We start from the raw sequence: 23,389 nt of genomic DNA, 5'->3' as shown, positions 1-23,389 counted from the left end.
ACTCTGAAACAGTGGTCGTCAAATTTTTCAGAAAAACCATATTAAAAAATTGCGATCGATACTTATTAAAATGAAGAAACAATAAATTTTAATATACCTAGATTGTTTTTTTAGTTGTGTAATTTTTTTTCTTTTTTACTTTTAAAGGGAAATTTTGTACATATATTTTTAAGTTTGTTATTTAAACGTCACACTGGAATTTTATATCAAAAATACACAACTTCGGGACATGCAAAACACCTGTAGACGGGAGTGTGCCAATCAAAAAAACCAATAAAGACAATGCGAGAGACGAGAGACTTGAGGAGACTGAAGCTTACTTACGCTTTACTGGATTAGCACGCGTTATGATGATGTAATTGTTAAAATGGCTGATCTACAGTTTGCTGACCATCGCCCTAAAATATTGATTGAAGATAATTTTATTTTCAGTTATTATGATGATGTCAAAGTATGTAAACACGGATGAAAAATGCATTGTCGTTAGTAGAATTGTAAAGGAAACATTCGACAGGTAGAAAATGTTGTTTGACTGCTTGTGTTGACTTAGCCAAATACAATACGGTTGTCGGTACTGCAAGAATAGGTTCTTGATTAGATGAACTGAAACTCCAGTGTTTAACTATAATCTCTCATTCCAGGTACTGGTATTTGGCAATTGGCTTGCCTGTGGTTCTCGGAGTCACCATATTACCCTTTTTATTTGCTGCATTTGAAGCCATCAAGAACAGAGCCGTATACAAGACTCAATGCCTACTACTCTCTATCGTCGCCTTGGTCCTTGCTGTTTACAGGTTTGCTCTATTACATATTATTCTTCTATAACTTTTTTATAATTGTGTTAATGCTGTCAGTTTGATCTTTGGTTTTATAATGATAGTCGCCTGACTTTATTCATAATTTTACCAGACAATACTAACATGTAACAAAAAAACAGTCGAACTACGAGGGTGGGTCAATAAGTCCTTAGAAAAGCCGACAGGTGGCGCGACTAGTACTGTAAGCGGTTTGTTTTCATGCAGCGGCACTACCGATTCAGTATGCTGCGAAGTTTCAATCAGATTGGTCGGGTTGTTGTGTGTTTCTCGTACATTTAAAAAAAAAATTTGCTTGTGGAAAATGGAAAAATGGAAAATGGAGAAAATTGAGTTTAGAGCTGTTATTAAACATTTTAATATAAAAGGGTTAACAGCAAAGGAAATAAAAAATGAGTTGGATTTAGTTTACGGCATATCTGCTCCTTCACTTGCAACTATTTATAACTGGTTAAATGAATTTAAACGTGGTCGTACATCAACAAAGGATGAACCACGCTCAGGACGTCCTGTAGAGGTGACTACACCAGAAATGATCAATAAAATCCACGATATGGTGTTAAGTGACCGAAGATTAAAGTTGAGTGAGATAATTGAGGTTACAGGGATCTCAAAAGGTAGCATCATTTCTATTTTACATGACAAATTGGGCATGAAAAATATTTCTGCAAAATGGGTGCCGCGTTTGCTCACAGTCGACAATAAACGCAATAGGTTGGTGGCCTCTAAAGCCCTGTTGTCGCTCATGCAACGCAATCCGGATGAATTTTTTCGTCGCTTTGTGACTGTAGATGAAACATGGATACACCACTATACTCCCGAGACAAAATAACAGTCAAAGCAGTGGATTGCGAAGGCAAACCATGACCAAAGAAGGCGAAAACCGTAAAATCAGCTGGTAAGGTTATGGCTACTGTATTTTGGGATGCACGTGAAATTATTTTCGTTGACTATTTGGAAAAAGGAAAAACAATAACAGGGGATTATTATGCATCTTTATTTGACCAGCTAAAAAACAAAATTGAAGAAAAACGGCCTCATTTAAACAGGAAAAAAATCCTCTTTCATCAGGACAATGCCCGTGTTCACACATGTTTACGATCAATGGCTAAAATTGAAGAATTGAAGTTCGAATTGGTCGACCACCCACCGTATTCGCCAGATTTAGCCCCCAGTGACTTTTTCCTTTTCCCAAACTTAAAAAAATGGCTAAGTGGACAACGTTTTTTTTCAAATGAAGAAGTCATCGATCGGACAAATGCTTATTTTGAGGACCTTCCGAAAACTTATTTTTCTGACGGTTTAAAAAAAATTGAGAAACGTCTTACCAAGTGTATTGAGCTCCAAGAAGATTATGTTGAGAAATAAAAAAAAAATACAAAAATAAAAACTGTTTTAATGCTTTTTTCTAAGGAATTATTGACCCACCCTCGTATATCAGAGAATAGGTATTTTTAAATGAGGTGTCACAACACAAAAAGTTGCAATTCAAACAAAAATACAATGCCCGAAACAAGCATGGGATTCATAAACTACAAAAGAAGTTGTTTATTGTAATGAACGCTGGTAGGTACCTACTGACTAGCTTGGATTTTTTTACACGAAATTTCAACGATATGCGTGGATACTTTTTCAATTTTGTCGGCGAAAACACCAATTAGGTACTTGACACTTAACTAGTGTCATAAACGTAATCCGATCCCGGCGGCATTGGTCTATGGTCGGATTTTATTGTTTACGGTCGAAAAAAATTTAAACGATCGACACATTAATAGTTTTATGAAAATTTTTGACGATATTTTTACTCGGTATATCCGAAAAGTAGCTCGTTATAAAAGTGAATAAATGTATAGAGAAAATCATAAACTAAAATGTCAACGAATGTTTCCTCATTACATCTGTGATCTCGCTATGTCCGTGATCGTAATAACCGAGTTCGACTGTATTATACATAGTACATATTATTTATAATTTTTAAGAGGAGAGTTTTGAGAAGAATCTTTGGAGATTTAAGAATGCTCGGCCAAAGTGTCTGCTCTGAATTGTCCAGGATGGAGGAAGTTTTTGAAGGAGGCCAAGACCCACCACGGGTTGTAGTGCCATAAATGATAATGTATGAACAAACAGAACAACATATATTTTTTGGTTTCTTTTATAATCACAACAAATGTTATGAACCAATCAGAACAAGCATTGAGGTGATCTAATCGGTACCTGAATCATGTGTAATTGCCATTTAAGGTTGACTAAAGGTGGGAATAGAGTGGGAACACACCATGCGACAAAACACCATGCCATGACATGATATCTTACCATTTTATATTGTGTATTATGAAATAGAAATATACTATTAACACCCGACGCAAAGCAGGTAATGTGTTTCGAGTCAACATGTGATCCCATGCGTCAATTATCAATGTCATCTTTAACACATTTTGAGCGGGAAGGGTATTTCTACCCGCGCGCCGTACCGGTGTTCGACGGCGGGACGGGTAGAAATACCTTTTACGCCGGCTCCACTTGAAGTGCGGAAAAAGTATTTATACCCGATTATTGCATACGAATATTTTATGTCAACGGCTTGAAAATGTTTCAAACTACACACACATCTACAAAAAAAAAAAAATTTACCGTCGATTCGTTTACTTACACACACACACTCTTGCGCAGCCCATATGAGAGCTTGTGCGTAATAAGGAAATTTGTTTAGAGTCAATAAATCAGCGAACTATATTTCTGTAGACGATAAGAATGCTAAAACTATATGCGTCTTCTTTTTACACTTGTTTATTTTTTGATGGGTGAGCAGGAAGACAACATTTTGTGAAATATCGATGTATTCTTTAAACATGGTTTGTTCGCTGTACTGTGAATGCGATTATATGTATATTTTTATGATGTGTGATAAATACTATGCCTCCTTTTCATACTATATATTAGCCTTTGTGAGTGAGTGAAAAGACGACAATTTGTGATCGACGGAATGCATTCTTCGCACTTGTTGTAAGTGATATTGTGCGGTGCGATAACGCTGGTATGCGAGCAGAGCAATAAATTATAACATGAGTGGAAACCAATGTTATTTAGATGTCTGTAATCTACTACGATCTATATTGAATATCAGTATTGAATTTTCAGTCTTGAAATACGGCGCTATAGAACGGGTGTGTTTTTACAAGTGAAATATATTTAAGTAATCGATATTTTATTTAATCTTTAAAAAATGGCTTCAGACAATTATGAAAGCGATGACGAAATATTTGCCGATAATTTGTCTGCCTATTCTGGTGAAGATTTGCCAGAATTAGGCAGTGATAGCGACAGCGATAGTGAAGAGTTTCCTCGCACGAGAAGGGTACCAGTGATGCCGTTACAAATCAGTGATTCTGAAGACAGTGAAGTGGAGGAAGAGGAAGTCATGGAATGGTCTGAAATAGACAACCCACCGCATATTGAACCATTTTTAGGTAACGTTGGTGTTTGCGTCGCACCAAACAATTCTGAAAATGTGATGGATATAGTTAGTTTATTTATTGGAGATGATTTACTTAGCATGATGGTAGAAGAAAGCAATCGATACCGCACACAAAATGAATCCCGAATCAAGAAAATTAAGAAATCTATCAAATGGAAGCCTGTAAATATTGGTGAGATGAAAAAATTCCTCGGACTAATTTTGCTTATGGGACAAGTTCGAAAAGACACAAGAGATGATTATTCGTCTACTGATCCGAGTATAGAAACACCAATATATTCTAAAACAATGAGTCGTGATCGTTTTAGACAAATTTGGCAATCGTGGCACTTTTCAAATAACGATATCATTACGGATTCTAGCGATCGCCTCGAAAAGATTAGGCCAATTATGACATACCTAATACCGAGGTTTTCTTCGGTTTATAAGCCTCAAAGGGAACTTTCTTTAGATGAAGGTATTATACCCTGGCGGGGAAGACTTGTATTTAAAGTCTATAATGCATCTAAGATAATAAAATACGGTATCCTAGTGCGCATGGTCAGTGAAGCCACTACGGGATACATCTGTAATCTGATCATTTACAGTGGGCAAGGAAGACCACTATTAGACACCATCCAATTGCTTCTTGGTCCGTATTTAAATTTGTGGCATCATGTCTATATGGATAATTATTATAATAGTGTAAAAACCAGTGAAGCACTTTTAGAAAATAAAATTAGGACGTGTGGAACAATGCGAATAAACCGAGGCTTCCCAGAATGTTTTAACACTCCCGTTGCCATGAAGAACTCGCACTTTATTTAGGCCCTTAAATCATGGATATCCCATTTATTATTATAAGGTGAGTTAGGGTAAGTGCGGCATAGAAATCGATTAGATGAACTTTAAGTGGATGGTGATTCTTAACAAATTGTAATATCTTTGAAATTTTTTTTGACTTCTAAACAATTTATCCCTTTTTCAATCACTGTAATCATTACATTAAAATATTTAATGGTTAATCATAATTCAAACGTTTTAATGTAATAAGGCGAATAGACGCTCTTACCCCCCCAGTTGGAGTAAGAGCGTCTAGTTGCATTATCTCTCAAAATATTATCAATAAACGAAATATGACAACATAAGTATTATCGAATGTTTGAAGTACAATATTTTGATAGTTCATGCATGTAAATTTCATTAAGAAATAGAATATATTTAATGAAATCAAAAAAGTTGGGTAAGTGCGGCATACTTAGTACTAGGGATGTGACTGTGGTAAAATAAAAAGATCAAATATTTTTTTGATATTTTATTTGCCGGAACGTTTTATGTGTAGGTACAACATAAAATCCATATAAGTTGATTATTCCTTAATTGTAATACGAAAACACTTCGTATAACATTTACCATAATCGATAAAAATAGTTTTGAAAAATCACATGGCTCGTCCCAGGCAGATTTCATAACACTCAAATCCAATGATAGGAGCAAATGACTAGAGTGAGGAGGCAATTTCAAAATGGTTACATTATTTATTTTTGCCTCTTCTATTACGTTGATGGTCACATAAGATTTGTTACCATCAAAAATCAACAACGTAGGCCCAGATGTTTCTATTTCTTTCACAAAATGATTTTTGAAATAATTTTCAAAAACTACAGACTCCATCCATCCATTTTTGGTTGCAGCAAAATTGTGCCAGAATTTTGGGTTTTATCAGTCCATTGATCCCATACATACTTCCCCTTAAATACGATCAGGGGTGAAATTTTATCCCCTTTCGCATTGCATCCTAATAATACTGTCGTATTCTCTTTTCCAGCAGAACTGATAGTCCTTGTGGACGGAAATCCAATTTCAACCAGAACTTTGGTTCTACTTGGGTCTTTTGAAAAACTAGTTTCATCAATATTATATATATTTTCTGGTCTATTTTGAAGGCACAGGTTTGTAAGTATGCCTTCAAGTAGATCATAGTATTCGTCGATAATAAAGGGAACACAAATTTTCTTCCTTGCATATTCGACGGCTTGAGGTTTTTTTATGGAAAATCTTTTACAAAACGCTCTGTACCAATCTTGGCCGGGAATTCCATTTTTGAATGGTGTTTTCAAATAATTTTTTACAACATATTGCGAAACTAGTTCAATAACTTCTTTTTTCGTTAAAGCAAATCCATATTTCTCCATAACGTGTAAATTCTCTGCAATTTTTCCTTCAATTTCATGTGATAGGGCTGATGTTCGTCCCATGACTTTTCACCTCGCCTCCCAATAACGTGAGACATAATGGTCATCCTCAGTATTTTATATTGTTTAGAAGCTTGGTAACCACTTAGATGACCACTTTTTACTCCTTAAGCTGCTTCAAAGAGTACGTCCTTTGTATAAGAAGCAGCCCTGTTTGTCTTCCGAACATAATTTCTTGGCATTTTGGAATCTGAAACAAATTATTCTCCAATTTAACTAACATATTGATAAAAGTGAATTTATCAATATAAAATATAGTGACTATATGCGAAATTAAATTCATTTATTACATATCGAGGAAATCAATGTGATAAAAAATATCTCCGCCCCACAAAATAAATAAATAAAAAAAATGTATATACCCACTGAAATCGATTATGTACATTATTACTTATAGTATTGTACGTAGGTATAGGCTAGAATTTGAAATAAATAATAAGTACTAAATAAAATGAGGCGTAGAGTTACAAAACCCGATCTGGGCCATTTAAAAAAAATTGAAATTGTATCATTCGTTAATATGAATGATAATGAATTTTAATTCAATTACCCATGTTTATTAATATATCGTACTGTCTTGTAGATTAGCTTAGTTGTAATAACGATACATAGTTAACAATGCTGTGCTATCTTGTAGAAATTCCGTTATTTTTATACTTAATACGTTTTTACAATAAATTTAAAAAATCCCACTATTACCTATTTGTACATAAAAAGTAGACTTTTATTTGTCGGATTTGGTTTTCTGAATTTAATACTATAAAATAACTAATATACCTATGTAGATTATAAATAATATTGCTTAAAAATATTATCATTTTATTTTTACATTTAATAAATAGGTTGGTAGGTAAGGTAGGTTTCCCACATTCATGGAATTCGAGTGACATGTAATGGGGTGATTAGTTATTTAAAGGCAGGTACTTAATTCCGCTGGGTTTTTTCATTTATGCTATTGATATTATTAAATGTGTTATTGCTATTCTAAATAAATAATAATGCTTTGTATCAACACAAAGTATTTTATTTCCAAGACAAGTACATACCTACCATTATTTAAAAAAAATATTACATACCAATATAACAGCTAAATATGTAGGTGCAATGCGAAAATTATACAGCTGCCAGTAGGTAAGAATGGCTACAAAATATTTTCTAGATAAAGTAAATTCTAAAATACGAGGGTGGGTCAATAAGTTCTTAGAAAAGCCGACAGGTGGCGCGACTAGTACTGTAAGCGGTTTGTTTTCATGCAGCGGCACTACCGATTCAGTATGCTGCGAAGTTTCAATCAGATTGGTCGGGTTGTTGTGTGTTTCTCGTACATTTAAAAAAAAAATTTGCTTGTGGAAAATGAAAAAATGGAAAATGGAGAAAATTGAGTTTAGAGCTGTTATTAAACATTTTAATATAAAAGGGTTAACAGCAAAGGAAATAAAAAATGAGTTGGATTTAGTTCACGGCATATCTGCTCCTTCACTTGCAACTATTTATAACTGGTTAAATGAATTTAAACGTGGTCGTACATCAACAAAGGATGAACCACGCTCAGGACGTCCTGTAGAGGTGACTACACCAGAAATGATCAATAAAATCCACGATATGGTGTTAAGTGACCGAAGATTAAAGTTGAGTGAGATAATTGAGGTTACAGGGATCTCAAAAGGTAGCATCATTTCTATTTTACATGACAAATTGGGCATGAAAAATATTTCTGCAAGATGGGTGCCGCGTTTGCTCACAGTCGACAATAAACGCAATAGGGTGGTGGCCTCTAAAGCCCTGTTGTCGCTCATGCAACGCAATCCGGATGAATTTTTTCGTCGCTTTGTGACTGTAGATGAAACATGGATACACCACTATACTCCCGAGACGAAAGAACAGTCAAACCAGTGGATTGCGAAGACAAACCATGTCCAAAGAAGGCGAAAACCGTAAAATCAGCTGGTAAGGTTATGGCTACTGTATTTTGGGATGCACGTGAAATTATTTTCGTTGACTATTTGGAAAAAGGAAAAACAATAACAGGGGATTATTATGCATCTTTATTGGATCAGCTAAAAAACGAAATTGAAGAAAAACGGCCTCATTTAAACAGGAAACAAATCCTCTTTCATCAAGACAATGCCCGTGTTCACACATGTTTACGATCAATGGCTAAAATTGAAGAATTGAAGTTCGAATTGGTCGACCACCCACCGTATTCGCCAGATTTAGCCCCCAGTGACTTTTTCCTTTTCCCAAACTTAAACAAATGGCTAAGTGGACAACGTTTTTTTTCAAATGAAGAAGTCATCGATCGGACAAATGCTTATTTTGAGGACCTTCCGAAAACTTATTTTTCTGACGGTTTAAAAAAAATTGAGAAACGTCTAACCAAGTGTATTGAGCTCCAAGGAGATTATGTTGAGAAATAAAAAAAAAATACAAAAATAAAAACTGTTTTAATGCTTTTTTCTAAGGATTTATTGACCCACCCTCGTATATTACATACTTACTTAATTAAAATAAATACAGACTTCTACTGAACTATCATCTCCTGTCGACAATGTACCACTGTGCACCACACAGCGCTCTTTTTAAAAAATTCCGCGTCGAACGCCGCTCTGTCAGCTGGTAGCGACTGACAAAGACCACTCTTGGGATAATTAAAATGCATTTATTTACGGCTTATACATTGGATTTGACATTTTATTATACTTTTCCGTATGTAACGGAAGAAATATAACATCTAAAATTATACTTAAATCAACATAATATCCCCAAAACAGTTTTTCGTGATTTACTCAAAACTCAAAAAAGTCTCTGGAGCGAGTTTAGTAACTCTGCGCCTCAAATTAGAAGTTGTGAAAAAATGCTACACATTAGTTACAAAAATTAATATTTTATGATTGCATGGCACATCACTAGCTAAAACTTATCCATACAAAAATATAACAGTGCATGGGGGAAGAGCGTCGGACGCTCTTACCCCAATGATATTTTTTGGTGGGGGAAGTGTGTCTAGTCTAATAAAACATAATCATTGGCAATAATCGCAAATATTAAATTTAGACAATAAAATATCATTTAAGATAAAGGTACTTACCAAAAATCACTTGTTTAGGACGAAAGATTGTCGAGATACAGATCGATTAAAAAAACGTGTCGATCTCGGCCGTTGACTTCAAATAACTGACAATATTTGAAATGTCATACTGACCTTAAACAATGCTATTATACTGCCATCTTTGGATGGTGTGTGTGTATTTACATGTGTAATAGATACCCACAGATGTCACAACTTATATTTAAAACACTAAAAAGTTATTGACTATAGACGCTCTTACCCCGTAGACGCACTTACCCTAACTCACCTTATACAGAAAAATCTACTTTTAGCTATTTGTAGATAAAATGCTTATGCGTAAAAATAAAAATGCACAAGTAGTTTAATTGAATGTTTTCTATATAAAATTAATCAATTTCCAAAGTCTGATCGATATTTCGATAAGACAGTGATAGGGCTATATAAAAAGATATACGTTAGAGAAACCCACATAATAATTTTGTAAAGTGAGACACTATTATAAAATGTTATTTGTTAGAACAGCAAAAGCAATTTATGTGTTTGTTCAACTTAATTATATGACTGATGCGCTCGTATAAAGCCTCCCATAATATAACGAACCTTGAAGTTTAAAATGTTCACTGCATCTGACGATAATATGCCAAACTAATCCTTAATGTAATGTTATTAGTGTTCATTTTATCATGTTAACTTCGCTTCATATGGCGTTTATTCCCAAACACTTACCGAAAATTCCCGGTATCTCGGGCAGGTCATAAAAACCTTTTTACCCAGATTTAGAAGAATACAAACCCTTATTACAAGGTCTGTAAGGTTTACATCAGTTTGTGGAACATGTGCATTTGAAAATATACCTACCTCGAGTGACCTGCACAAAAACACACAGCAAGTGGTCGGTTTGCCTTTGTGCCTATGAGTACTTGCATATTCTACCTCTATAATAAATTATATTGTAGTTATAAATTACTAATAATAACTTATGCCCGAAAAGAATATTTAGTCAGGACATGCATTTCAAATACAACTAGATATTCTTTTGTTTATGAAGTATGTAGGTATACAATAGTCGCAGAAAGTATTTTTAGTATTTTCAATAGTATACACGACTTTCTCGTGGTACAAACCACTATGCTTTCTTTCAGTTGGATTCGTCTAATGAATAATTGCTTACTTATATTTATTATTATCTTTTTTATTTTATACAAAATAATATTAATGAGTTCATGTCTAAATAATTAATTATAGTAAACCTGTTGCATTTATATGTAGGTATTATACTATAACATTAACTCCATGTTATTATGTCCCTAAAATCAGTGAATTTTAAATAGGTAGGACTAATACATTTAAGATTACCTACTAATTATTAATTTTGCTTTTAATGTCATAAGTACCAAATAATATTATTTTATTATAAAAATGTTATCATATTCAATCTGATGTAGGTATAAACATAATATAATATTATTTCTCTGCACCCCATGTCTGTAAAATCAATTCATTTTATGTTGGTATACCATTTTGGACATAGTCCGTACATAATGGTATTGACTAAAGTTAATGTAAATTGCAAAAAATACCTCTATCACATCATCACATGTATAAAATGTTTTTATGTATTTTGTATATATTATGTAGGTAATGTTATTCTTAATATTTTGCATTTCAGAAAGTGAGTATTTTTCTTAGAAATATAATAGTAGGTAGTTTTATTATTTCGGTTGTTTTATATTTTAACCCTTTTACTCCCACGGGGCCGATCCATCGGCCGAAAGTTTGGAACCAAATTTACGATTTATTCCAAATTTTTTCCCGTCATATTTCGTCTCGTGTAGACGAATCATTATATTCACTGTGTGTTGAGTGTGAGTAACATTTATTTTAGTGTCGGCTTTATTTATAATTATGTCACACCCTATTAACTCACAAGTCATAATTGCTCTGCTGTCGAACTTGAGAACAAAGAGGGTCATAAAAATAATAAAACATTATTTTTATGACACATTTTAAATTCTGATATTTCTTTTAGTTGTTTTATGATTCATATATCACATTACAAAATGAAGTTTGTAATTTTTGAACTAACAATGGATGCCACTGTACTTTTGGTAAGATGGTGAAAAAATACATGAATATAAATATTATTATAAATGATTTAGTGCTTTGAGACTTATTTTTTGAAATTACTTCATTCCATATCACTCATATCAGTTAGTCGTCGATACTGTATCGAATTCTCTTGCGATTTCGTGAATTGAATAATATTCTTGAATACCTTGGACACTATACGATTTTTTTTGATTACTTTATAAAAATTCTATTTCATAGATAAATAATAATTTGTTTATTTTTTTTTCTGTTCCTACATAAGGATAGATTATATTATAAAATTTGATAAATCAATTATAAATAAAAAAATGTTGTCACACTTGTTTTGTTGTTCAAACATAGTTTTATCCGTTCATTTCTAAATAAATATTGATACATTATTTTTTTCTTTTGTTTTAATGATGTAAACTATCAATATTATTACTTATTATTGCTTTATACACCATTGAGAACACACAAAAAAAGTTTCAAATTTTTAAAACATGTGTAGAATTAGTTATTTAAAAAAAACTAAATCGACGATTTTTTGTCAAAAAACGCTTGGGAGTTTTCGCATATGCTAGGCTAAATCAGCTGGGAGTAAAAGAGATAATATAAAGTTATGAGTCACCATTTAAATTTTAATTAGATAATATTATGTAGATATATTCATTTGTAGTTTGTATAATATGTTATGCTTAGAAAATTAAGTTAAAACGTAGTACAATGAAATAGGCGTAATGGGAAAACCACAGATTTAAAAAAACCCGCAATTTAACTGTACCTCCACGGTGGTGTGGAATTCAGTACAATTTTTGAAGTAAGGGGTCTTTCACACCGTTATCTTCCACCTAAGTAAATCTAATGATTGTTTTATTATATGTAAGTAAGTATTATGTTTAGTATCTACAAAAATACACAGGTATTAAATTACGGTTCCTATCAAATACATCAGTGATTTCCAAACTTAATGTTATTACGCCTCCTTTTTAAAAAAAATCGAAACTTGGCGCCTCCCCCCTTTATTTCATTAAATAATTCAGACACCTTTTTAAACAGTCAAAAATGTAGGCACTAATACAAAAATGAAGAAAACTTAAATATATAAATAATAAACAAGGTTTTACTACTTATATTATATTTATTCATTTTTAAATTAATTTGTTTTTCATGCGATGGATGTGTAAAAAAGATTTTGCGAAAAGCGAGCCCCTAGGCCAGGATATTTGTCGGGCCCACCTACCTATCTCTGTGGTTAAGGGCAGTGTGGTACTATAATGTAGTGTTTCCTAAATTATACACATACACGGGAGTTATCATTACATATATCAATCATGATATAGGTATCACATCAAACGTACAACTACCTACATATTTAATATATCATAGTTTTGAAATCAAATGATTTTTTTCACTATTAGAGTAAATTTGTGAAATAAATAATCTTAGCAAACTATCAAAGCGCTCAGTAAATAGATTTTTGTTTGCTTCAATATATCTGGCGCAAAATCATTTAAAAGTGGAAACATGACGATTTTTTTTTTAAATTTTGATTTCCAAAGCTCCATTTTTTTATGTATGCCTTCACTGTCTTTTTAAATCAGTCAATGCATTAGTGGTCCTTGCATTGATTTATTCACTTTTTTTTTTAATTTTAACTAAATAGACAAGTTTAACAACAGTTATCATTCGTAAACAAATTTGCCTCAAATTTCAATATTATGATTTGATCCTTGTATATCAGTTTTTCACGAGATTGCCAGCACACTCAACAATAGTATAGAAGTGAGGTATTAAAAAATTAGTCTACATATCGTCACTGTTCTGGCAGAAAACACTAATTCGAAAAAATTACATATTGAGTTAGTACCAAAATGTTCCTTATTTCAAACTTTACCGTCTGGAAACCTTCTTAATAAATAAACAGTCTTTATTTTAAAGTCATCCTTTTTACGATTACTTAATAAACTCGCATGACAGACCATTATTTCAAACATTTTAACAACTTCAAAGTCAAATTACTCAAAACTAGTATTCTCCAGTTAGTGTGTTCTGCCAGAACAGAGACGATATTATCTTCAGACAGGTTTACAAACAACGTTTTTTAGGACTGTTTTATGTAGTTTATAACTAGCGGCTGTTTTATAAACTTTATTTGCAAACTGTAATCATGACGTGGCTTTATTTGTGTAAAACTTTTCGTGCCTCCCTTCGCAACACAGCGCACCTACCAGTTTGGCAATATATATTATGTATGAAAGTACATTTTTATGGAGATACAATATATTTATTTTAACATAGACTAGAAAACCTCTTGTTATGAAATTCTCGAAAGGTGGGTATATTATAGACTTACTACATGCGTATAGGTACACATAGCGTAGTGATTTAATTTTTATAATGTGTAATTATTTCAGCATAATAAACATAACATTAAATAATTTTAGTGGAAACTATAAGATTGGATTATTTTTGTTTTTAATTATTCTTATATAAATATTTAACGTGTTTTGAAATCCGATTTTTAGGAATACTTAATTACATGATACAATAAGATCAGTGTTTTCAAATTATATTATAGGTGAGATACCCGGCTTCGCACAGGGTTGCTTAGTGGATACATTTACCTTAGATATTTAAAAAATAATAATGAAATTATCTTTTTAATATTAAAATATCTGTGTAATACAATATGACAATATGAAAGTAATTCTAATAGGAGAAAAGGTCAAACAAAAGAACAGTAAATTAAAATCGAATCCAAAATATGCAAACGTTATTTATAGTATTAATATGTAGTAAAAAAATTCAAAATTGGATGGAACAAACAAACAACAAACTTTGTATTTTATATAATACTAACCTTCCCAGGTGTGCGAACAACAACTGAGAAAAATTTCATCGCAATCTGATGAATGTTATAAGAACGCATACGAATAGAAGAAGAAGATAATTGTACTAATTTAGAAACCTTCGCGGGTGTTGGCACAATTACCGACGAAAGTTTTATTGAAATCGGATGAATGGAATAGGAACGCATACGAATAGAAGAAGAGGAAAAATATTGTTGTACTAATTCAGAAACCTTTGTAGGTGTGGGCACAACAATTGATGAAAGTTTTATTGCAATCGGACGAATGGTATAGGAATCATACGAATAAAAGAATATAGAATAAAGACGATGAAGAAGAAGAAGATGATTGTACTAATTCAGAAACCTTTGCATGTGTTAGCACAACAACTGACGAAGGTTTCATCGCAATCCGATGAATGGTATAGGAACCATATGAATAAAAGAAGATATAATGAAGAAGAAGAGATAGTTTTTCTAATTCAGAAACCTTTGCGGGTGTGCACACAACAACTCACCAAAATTTCATCGCAATCGGATGAATGGTATAGGAACTATATAAATAAATGAAGAAGAAAAGAAAATGGTTGTTCTAATTAAGAAACCTTTTCGGGTGTTAACACAACAACTAACGAAGGTTTTATCGCAATCGGATGAATGGTATAGGAACCATATGAATAAAAGAAGATATAATGAAGAAGAAGAAGATGATTTTTCTAGTTCAGAAATCTTCGCGGGCATGCGCATAACAACTGATCAAAATTTCATCGCAATCGGATGAATGGTATAAGAACGCATACGAATAGAAGAGGAAGAAAATGGTTGTACTAATTCAGAAACCTTTGCAGGTGTTACCACAACAACTGACGATGGTTTCATCGCAATTCGATGAATGGTATAGGAACCATGCGAATAAAAGAAGATATAACGAAGAAGGTGGTTTTTCTAATTCAGTAAACTTCGCGGGCATGCGCACAACAACTGATCAAAATTTCATCGCAAACGGATAAATGGTATAAGATCGCATACGAATAGAAGAAAAGGTTGAAGAAAATTGTTGTACTAATTCAGAAACCTTCGCAGGTGTGGGCACAACAACTGACGAAAGTTTCATTGCAATCTGACGAATGGTATAGGAATTATACGAATAAAAGAATATAGAATGAAGACGACGAAGAAGAAGAAGATGGTTGTACTAATTCAGAAACCTTTGCGGGTGTTGCCACAACAACTGGCGAAGGTTTCATCGCAATCCGATGAATGGTATAGGAACCATATGAATAAAAGAAGGTATAATGAAGAAGAAGAAGATAGATTTTCTAATTCAGAAACCTTTGCGGGTGTGCACACATCTTCTTCTTCTTCGATGGCGCTACAGCTCAAGTCGAGCCCTGGCCTCCTCCACCGCTGTCCTCCAGCCGGAACGGTCCTCCGCTCGTCTTTTTCAGTTCCTGATTTTTAGTATCTGGTTGGCATCTTTTGTAACACCATCGTGTGCGTGGCTTTCCCACTGGCCTTTTCCCTCCTGGGTTTCCTTCGAGGATCTTCTTCGGTATCCGCGACTCAGGCATGCGCTGGACATGGCCTGCCCAGTTTAGCCTCTGGAGTTTTATGAAGTTGGAGAGTTTTGAATCTTGGTATAAGCGGTATAGTTCCGTGTTGTACCTAATTCTCCACTCCCCATCATCATTCATGGGTCCGTATATCCGCCTAAGGATCTTTCTCTCAAAGCAATCCACCATTTCAGCTGCTTTCACATTTAGCGTCCATGACTCGCACCCGTAGTGCACACATCAATTCACCAAAATTTCATCGCAATCGGATGAATGGTATAGGAACGCATAGGTCAGACAGACAGACAGACTTTCATTTTTATGTATAAGATATAGTCTATAATCTGCGCGGAAGTGCAAGCAATAAATTGACAAAGTTTTATCGCAATCGGATGAACGGTATGGCAGCGCATAAAATACGAACAAACAAACTAACAAATATTGATTTTTATATTATAGATTATAATCAGGGAATCGATATTGCAAAATTATAAGTATTTTTTTTATATACTAGGTTATACTAGGGAAATTATCTAAAAGTAGGTAAGATATATCTATAGTCTTAGAGGTATAGACTTAATACGTGTGTATAAGTTCAAGTAGCGTAGTGATTTATATTTATTAATGTGTATTATTTCAGCATAAGAAACATGATATTAAAATATATTTAGTGGAAACTATACGATCAATCGGAGTATTTTTCTTGTTTAATTGTTCTTATGTAAGTATATTATTTTAATGTGTTTTAAAATACGATTTTTAAAAATACTTAAATACATGATACAATAAGATCACAGTGTTTTAAAATTATATAGGGAATCGATATTGCAAAATTATAACTATTATTTTATGTGGTGAACGTGATAACGCAAGTCCACACAGATGTTATCCTACCTAATAACATCCCTCGTTCGCTTCGGATGAATTAGCCACCCCCACTCTCCGTGAAATGGCAGCGTATGTTGGTTGTTCCATTTAAAACAGACCGAGACACGCCGTGGCTTAGATATGACGTACTTTTATCGATGTCCGATATTATACACGATTATAAGATAATTGCATGTAATATACACAGAATAAAATGTTAAACGATGACTAAACAGTATTTAAAAACATCTTTACCTTTTGAAGCAATCAATTAGCTTTTAAAATGCCCTAAAATGCCAATTTTCTATCGGTCCACTGAGTGGACTGCATGGGAACGTGCGTAATTTTTTTGCCATGGTAAGGGAAAGGTTAAACACGTCAATCTTAGTGCAGGACAGAGTATGTTCCGTCGGCGAAAGGATGTATTGTTACATCTCTGGAAATCAAAGAGAGATGTTCGAATGATTTCAACAATACATCCATCTACCATTTTAGAGAGTCACAACATCGATTGGAATACGAGACTACACATTTGGAAACCGCTATGTGTTATAGAATACAATAAATATATGAAAGGGGTTGACCGTGCGGATCAGTATCTCTCTTACTACTCGATCATACGAAGAACAAAAAATGGACAAAGAGAGTTGTCATGTATTTGTTAAATTGTGCTTTTTTTAATTCTTTTAAAGTTTATAAAGTATTAAATCCTAACTTACAAACAGTTTTTGCGTAGTATAAGCAAATTTTGGATAGCCGACCATATCGTTGAAAGCGACGCAATTTTGGAAGAAGCGGGGCCGTCTACATCACGATTACCAAGAAGAGTGGGTAAAAGTGATCATCCTGGTAGGTTATCACTCGATATGAAGAAGCATCGAATGATAAAAATTGTTACAGATGGTAAAAAAAAATACCCACAAAGACAGTGTCGAGTGTGTTCGGTGCACAAAAAGAAAAGTTTAACTAGTTATATGTGTACATTTTGTGACGTCCCCCTACACAGGGGTGAGTGTTTTCATAAATATCATACTTTATCCAAATATTAGAATAATAATTTTTGTGCGGGAATTTATCTATAGTGAATGGAATATTTTTTACGAAACCTTTCTGTAAATATGTGATTAGCACCATGTACTTATGTTATTTTAAACAATTTGTCAACACAGCACTGAGAAGCAATATATGGTGAGTGTGAATTCCAAATTTCATTAAAAAATAACTGATAGTTTGGAAGATAGAGCGATTTTTGTAAAATTCGATTTTATTTCAATTTCCGCTGGTTTTCCCCCTCTGCGTATACCTGTGCCTTTCTACTGAGGCCCGCGCAAAATGTGTTAATAATACGAATTGATATTATAAAAATTCGCCTAATATGTACATTTATTGGTTGATTAATTTTATGAACCCATTCGTTGATTCTTTTTTTCTTAGTTTATTTTTGTACGATTGCCTGCTGATATTTTGTAGCGTCGCTTGAGTATGATGTGTACATTTTGCATCAAATGGTGACATGTTGCGTGGTGTGGCATGATCCCAATATGCTCCCACCATAAGTCTCAAGTGTAATTATTAATGCATTATACAAACATCAATGATGGATAATAATAATATATTTATGATTTTTTCAGCTGCCTACCGCACAAGGAGTTCCGATTCATTCTGCCTCTGGTTCCCATTGTGATGTTTATTACGCAAGACTTTTTGGCAAGATGGAGCCGCAAAGCTAAAGCGTAAGTTGTAACATAAATTAACAAGCAAAGGAGATTTTTAATTTATTCTATCAAGAATAATCTGGTTCCTTTACGCATTTGCTTTTTGAGTATCTTACGAAAGATCTTTGGCCCAATCTACAAGGATGACATCTGACGACGTCGCTTTAACAGCTTAATATCCGCATGTTTTTTTATTGAACTACACCTGTCGGCCGGGCGATTTTGCAAAAAATTCGCAAAAAACTGTCATTTCACTAAATTCACTATAACTTGTAAACCAATTGAGATATCTTAACCAAATTTGATTTGATGGCTTCCAGATACTTCGCCGCATAAATCAATGCCATTTGAGCAGTGGTTCTATATCTGTGGGTTGCATACTTATGTAGTGTAATGAAAAAAACTTAAATCTACTAAATGGTCTTTTTTTAAATATGTAAAATCTACTTTTTCACATTGTTTTCTTTGCTTTTATGATCATAGGTGTGAGAATTTAATTGGATGAACTCTTTAAATACAATTGTAGAATACAAATATTTTAGAAAATCATAAAAAAATATATTATGGATAATAACAAATTCCACCTATCATTTATGGGTTGATTGGTAAATACACAATTGCAACTTGTGTTTATGTCATCGATAGACCTATATTGAATCTGAAGATGCCGAAAGGTGAAACCCAGATGGTTAGAACGATTTAAACCACGAAAAAGTACACTATTCTCAAGAATTTAGCTGTAAATAGATTATTTTACTTGAAACCATATTTGTTTTGATGAGGAAGTGGGAAAAAAAAGGTTTTCCTATCATACTGTATCTTTTGTGAGTATTATCTGCCCTCATAGACCCACAATAATATCTAATAAAAATATAAGAACGACGATAAAATCATGCTACAAACATTATCGAACAAATATGATAATGTTATATCATATTATAAATACCCAAAGTTCAAAAATCTCTGCTTCTCAAATCACCCCTGTTGCAGATTCGACCCCATCCCCATGTAAGTTTGTTTCCTTATTTTTTTCAGTCATTCTGAGAAATCATAGGTTCATATTACTCTTATTAGTAGGTATTAAAGAAATCTGGGTAGTGTCTTATAAGTTTTTATACAATCTATATAAGTAAATTGTATTCAGTCTCATCTGAACTATCGGTCGCGAAAATTTCTCTTCTCTTGCTAATCTTTTATGATTGTAATCTTCATATATAAATTTTATTTTTATTCACCTCAAAATGGGCGGAGGAGATGAAACATATTTAGAAAAATTTCAAAGAAATATTTTTTTATTTGTTTCGTAAACATATGTTCAGAACCCCTGCCACTAAGTTTGAATAGGTCATAATATTATCAACTTCCCTATAAACACGTCAATAATTGTTATCGGTTATCATAATGACTCGGCACCATAAAAAAATGCCATATGGGCCCATTCATAAATGATAAATTATATATAACATAAATTCGTGAACTTAAGTTGAGAACCGCTGTCACTAAGTTTGAATAATATGTCGTACTATTATCAACTTCCCTATAAACACGGCAATAATTGTTTTCGGTTTTCGGTTCTCATAATGACTCGGCACCATAAAAAATGACATGGCCCATTCAATAAATCACTACCCAAAGTGTAATAAGAACCACCAATACTATGATAGTAAAACTATGTCATAGGGGCCCCAGGGTGCCACGTGTTCATCTGAGTATTTGTCACTGCTTTATGTGTTTCGTATATGTGTATTCTCTCTAAGCAGAGAAAACAACCAGACAAAATTTAAAAATACAAAAATATTATTATGAAAAGTATCACATGTCAGTGTACCACCATCTAAGATTAGTTTTACAAAACTATGTAGTAAAAATAATAGTGTATTTTTGGTTAAATAATACGTTGATGTGTATACCACCATCTATCATTGACATTTGAAAGCAAACTCAATTATAACCCAGTATTTTTTCAATAGAATGTAATGTATGACGTAGGACGCGTATACGCGTCCACGGACAGCAAGCAAAGGTTCCTCAAAGATTGAAATACGAGTCCGCGGACATTAAGCTGTTAATCATGAGTTGTACAAGCTCTTTGATGACCTTGACGTCATCGGATTTATCAAAATCCAACGGCTGTGATGAACGGACCTCTTGACCGAGCACCTACAGAATCCATCACAGAAGGAAAACGGAGTGTGGAAAGACCATGATTTTTGCGGCTTGATGACCTACAAAGAGACTTTCGAGCACTAGAAGTGATCAACTGGAGAAAGATAGCTAGGAATCTGTTTGAGTCGACCAAGATCAGAGAGATCGTATCAGAGAAGAAGGGACTGATCAAGAATTAATTTAATCTGTTTATTAATCTTTTCCTTTTCAGACTATCCGTCTACGTGATGTTCTTGACAATCTTGATTGGAAATGCTGTCCCAATCGGTTATTTCAGTATGGTTCACCAACGCGGTGTTTTGGATGTCATGCCTGTCTTGCGGGATATTGCCGTCAAACATCCCACAAATACTTCCCTGCTATTCTTGATGCCGTGTCATTCAACGCCACTTTACAGGTAATTGATAACTTTGTTATTATGTATGAACTGAATTTCTTTGACCCTCATCTAAAGCTGGAATGTCTCCGTCAGGCAGGGCATGTTTCAAAGATGGAAGATCAACCAATGAAATAAATAGACGTGAAGTGAGGATTTTGGATTTATTGAATGACAGCATTGGGTTAAGGCAGTGGAGGAACTTTGGTTTGGAGTTTGGAGAGTTAAGAACGAGCGCAACCCTAAACATTCTTTCTTTTAAAATTTGTTCATTATAAACATGAAGAAATTTCAAGGAAAACGATTAGTGTGTCTGTGTTCAGAGGATGCAAGTCGTAGTGGGGTAGTGTAGTTAGTTTTTTCCTTCGGCTGCTTTACCCAATTCTTGCTTTGATTCACTGACCACATGGCTAACTTCTGACATTGTTCAAATTTTTTTGGAATGTGCTATTTAAAAATTAAAATGTGCATTTAGCAGAGAGGTACCACTTATTAACACCCACAGTTGGTTGTGCTACTGATGCTTAGTTGACATGTCCCATTGTGCCTACCAATGATTACTCACATCAATGCAGATAAGTTTAATAGAGTTTCGTAGATTAATAGATGTTAATACAAAAAGAATTCAATTGTTTATATAGTATTGTATGTGTTCATCTAGCCATCTTCACGCTAAAGTCCCCGTCCGTTTCTTGACCTGCGAGCCAAATTTGACCAACAAACCCAATTACAAAGATGAAGCTGAGATTTTCTACGAAAACCCAGCAAGATGGTTCCAGACCGAATACATAAATCAGCAGGTTGGAGAGACTGGAAAGAAATCAAAGTTGCCGTCGCATATCATAGCTTTTGATAAGCTTGTACCTGAAATCTCCAACGTTATGGCGTACTACAGCACAATTGAGACATTGTTCCATTCTGGGGTATGTTTATTATGAATCTTTATTTTTTTACAAGGTGGAAAGCCCATAAAAAAGTATGGCATTTCTCAATAATTTTCAGATATTTTATGGGTTATCATACGAAAATAGATTACTTTTTATAGTACAAGCAGTTATTTAAATCTTTAGGACGTATTTGGTTTTTTATTTAGCACTAAACTAATTTTTAAGAAAAATAAATGAGAGTTTTTTATTTATTTCATTTTGAACCTCCCTATCTCCTTGTAAATATTTTTGTTTTCTTTTCTGTCTTTTAAATCATATTAAAGCATCCTTGTTTTACTTATGTTCAAAAAATCAAATTATTTAAATGTATACTTTTTGAGTTATTAATATTTGATTGTCGGATGTCAATTTAAAAATGAAGTCGGTTTTCAATGGGTTAAGACTTGTAATTATATACCTATAGACGAAGAGTACATTGTCCTTGGTTATGTGTCTGAAGGGATAAGGGTTAAATTAACACTTTCAATGTTTTCTGTTAACAGTATCCAGAGGGTCGAGTTGGCAACTCCGTAGTGATACTTGAGCGTGTCCCAAGGAATAATGCCCAGAAACCAGCTCCTCCATCGAACAGGCCCAATGTGTAACGAGAAGAGTAATGATTTTGAGGTTAATTTACAATTTTACAGCCATTCATGACAGAAACTGTTTACTTGAGAAACATGTAGTTTGAGGATAGTTCACAATGACTTGCTTACACAGCGATGTTTTGATTTTAAAATAATGACAATTATTATCACGAGGTGACTTTATACAGTTGATGTAAGTATATTATGATAAATAATTACGTGTAATTATATTATAATATAGTGTACAATATTTTCAATAATTTATAATATACACAGAATTGAATATCATGAGTATTATTTCATTTACCTGTGTATTTTACGTATTTACTAACAACCAGCTCATGCACAATACTGTCAGCACATTATCAAGAATAGTTATTATAACTTTCAAAATCTTCTTCAATTACTGTAAGTTGGAGTTCATTGCCAACAGTATGGTACATAAACGCATTGTTTAACAATGTAAACATAGTAACCCTTTAAATGCTAAACACCGATGTATCGTTCATAATACCAGTCAGAAATGCTAACCACGATTGTTGTTGATATCACAATGCTTAGAATGGTAAATTATTTTGGGAACTTTGTACTGAGCTATTTTCAAACCGGTTATTATTATGTGTGCTTTACATATTCAATTACCCTTTTTAACACTTCATTTGAGGG

At 33.3% G+C, this 23,389-nt stretch overlaps 1 protein-coding gene across 2 annotated transcripts in view; it reads left to right on the top strand.

The window, feature by feature from the left end:
* The window catches only part of PIG-B (phosphatidylinositol glycan anchor biosynthesis class B), a 35,495-nt gene extending 12,606 nt beyond the window's left edge, over nt 1–22,889 (top strand). For both annotated transcript variants that reach the window (XM_085961145.1, XM_085961146.1), the window contains exons 6-10: nt 642–794; nt 18,585–18,686; nt 21,046–21,231; nt 21,872–22,133; nt 22,640–22,889. In XM_085961145.1, the coding sequence (XP_085817271.1) occupies nt 642–794; nt 18,585–18,686; nt 21,046–21,231; nt 21,872–22,133; nt 22,640–22,741 (805 nt within the window). In that variant the 3' untranslated portion in view covers nt 22,742–22,889. The remainder of the gene's footprint in view (nt 1–641; nt 795–18,584; nt 18,687–21,045; nt 21,232–21,871; nt 22,134–22,639) is intronic.
* Nucleotides 22,890–23,389: the final 500 nt, after the last annotated feature.

Source organism: Rhyacophila brunnea, unplaced genomic scaffold (assembly GCF_057557595.1).
Source record: "Rhyacophila brunnea isolate RB1 unplaced genomic scaffold, BYU_Rbru_1.0 scaffold_12, whole genome shotgun sequence".
Taxonomy (NCBI): Eukaryota; Metazoa; Arthropoda; class Insecta; order Trichoptera; family Rhyacophilidae; genus Rhyacophila; species Rhyacophila brunnea.
The sequence above is the reverse complement of the archived record's forward strand: the minus strand, read 5'-3'. Positions and strand labels throughout refer to the sequence as shown.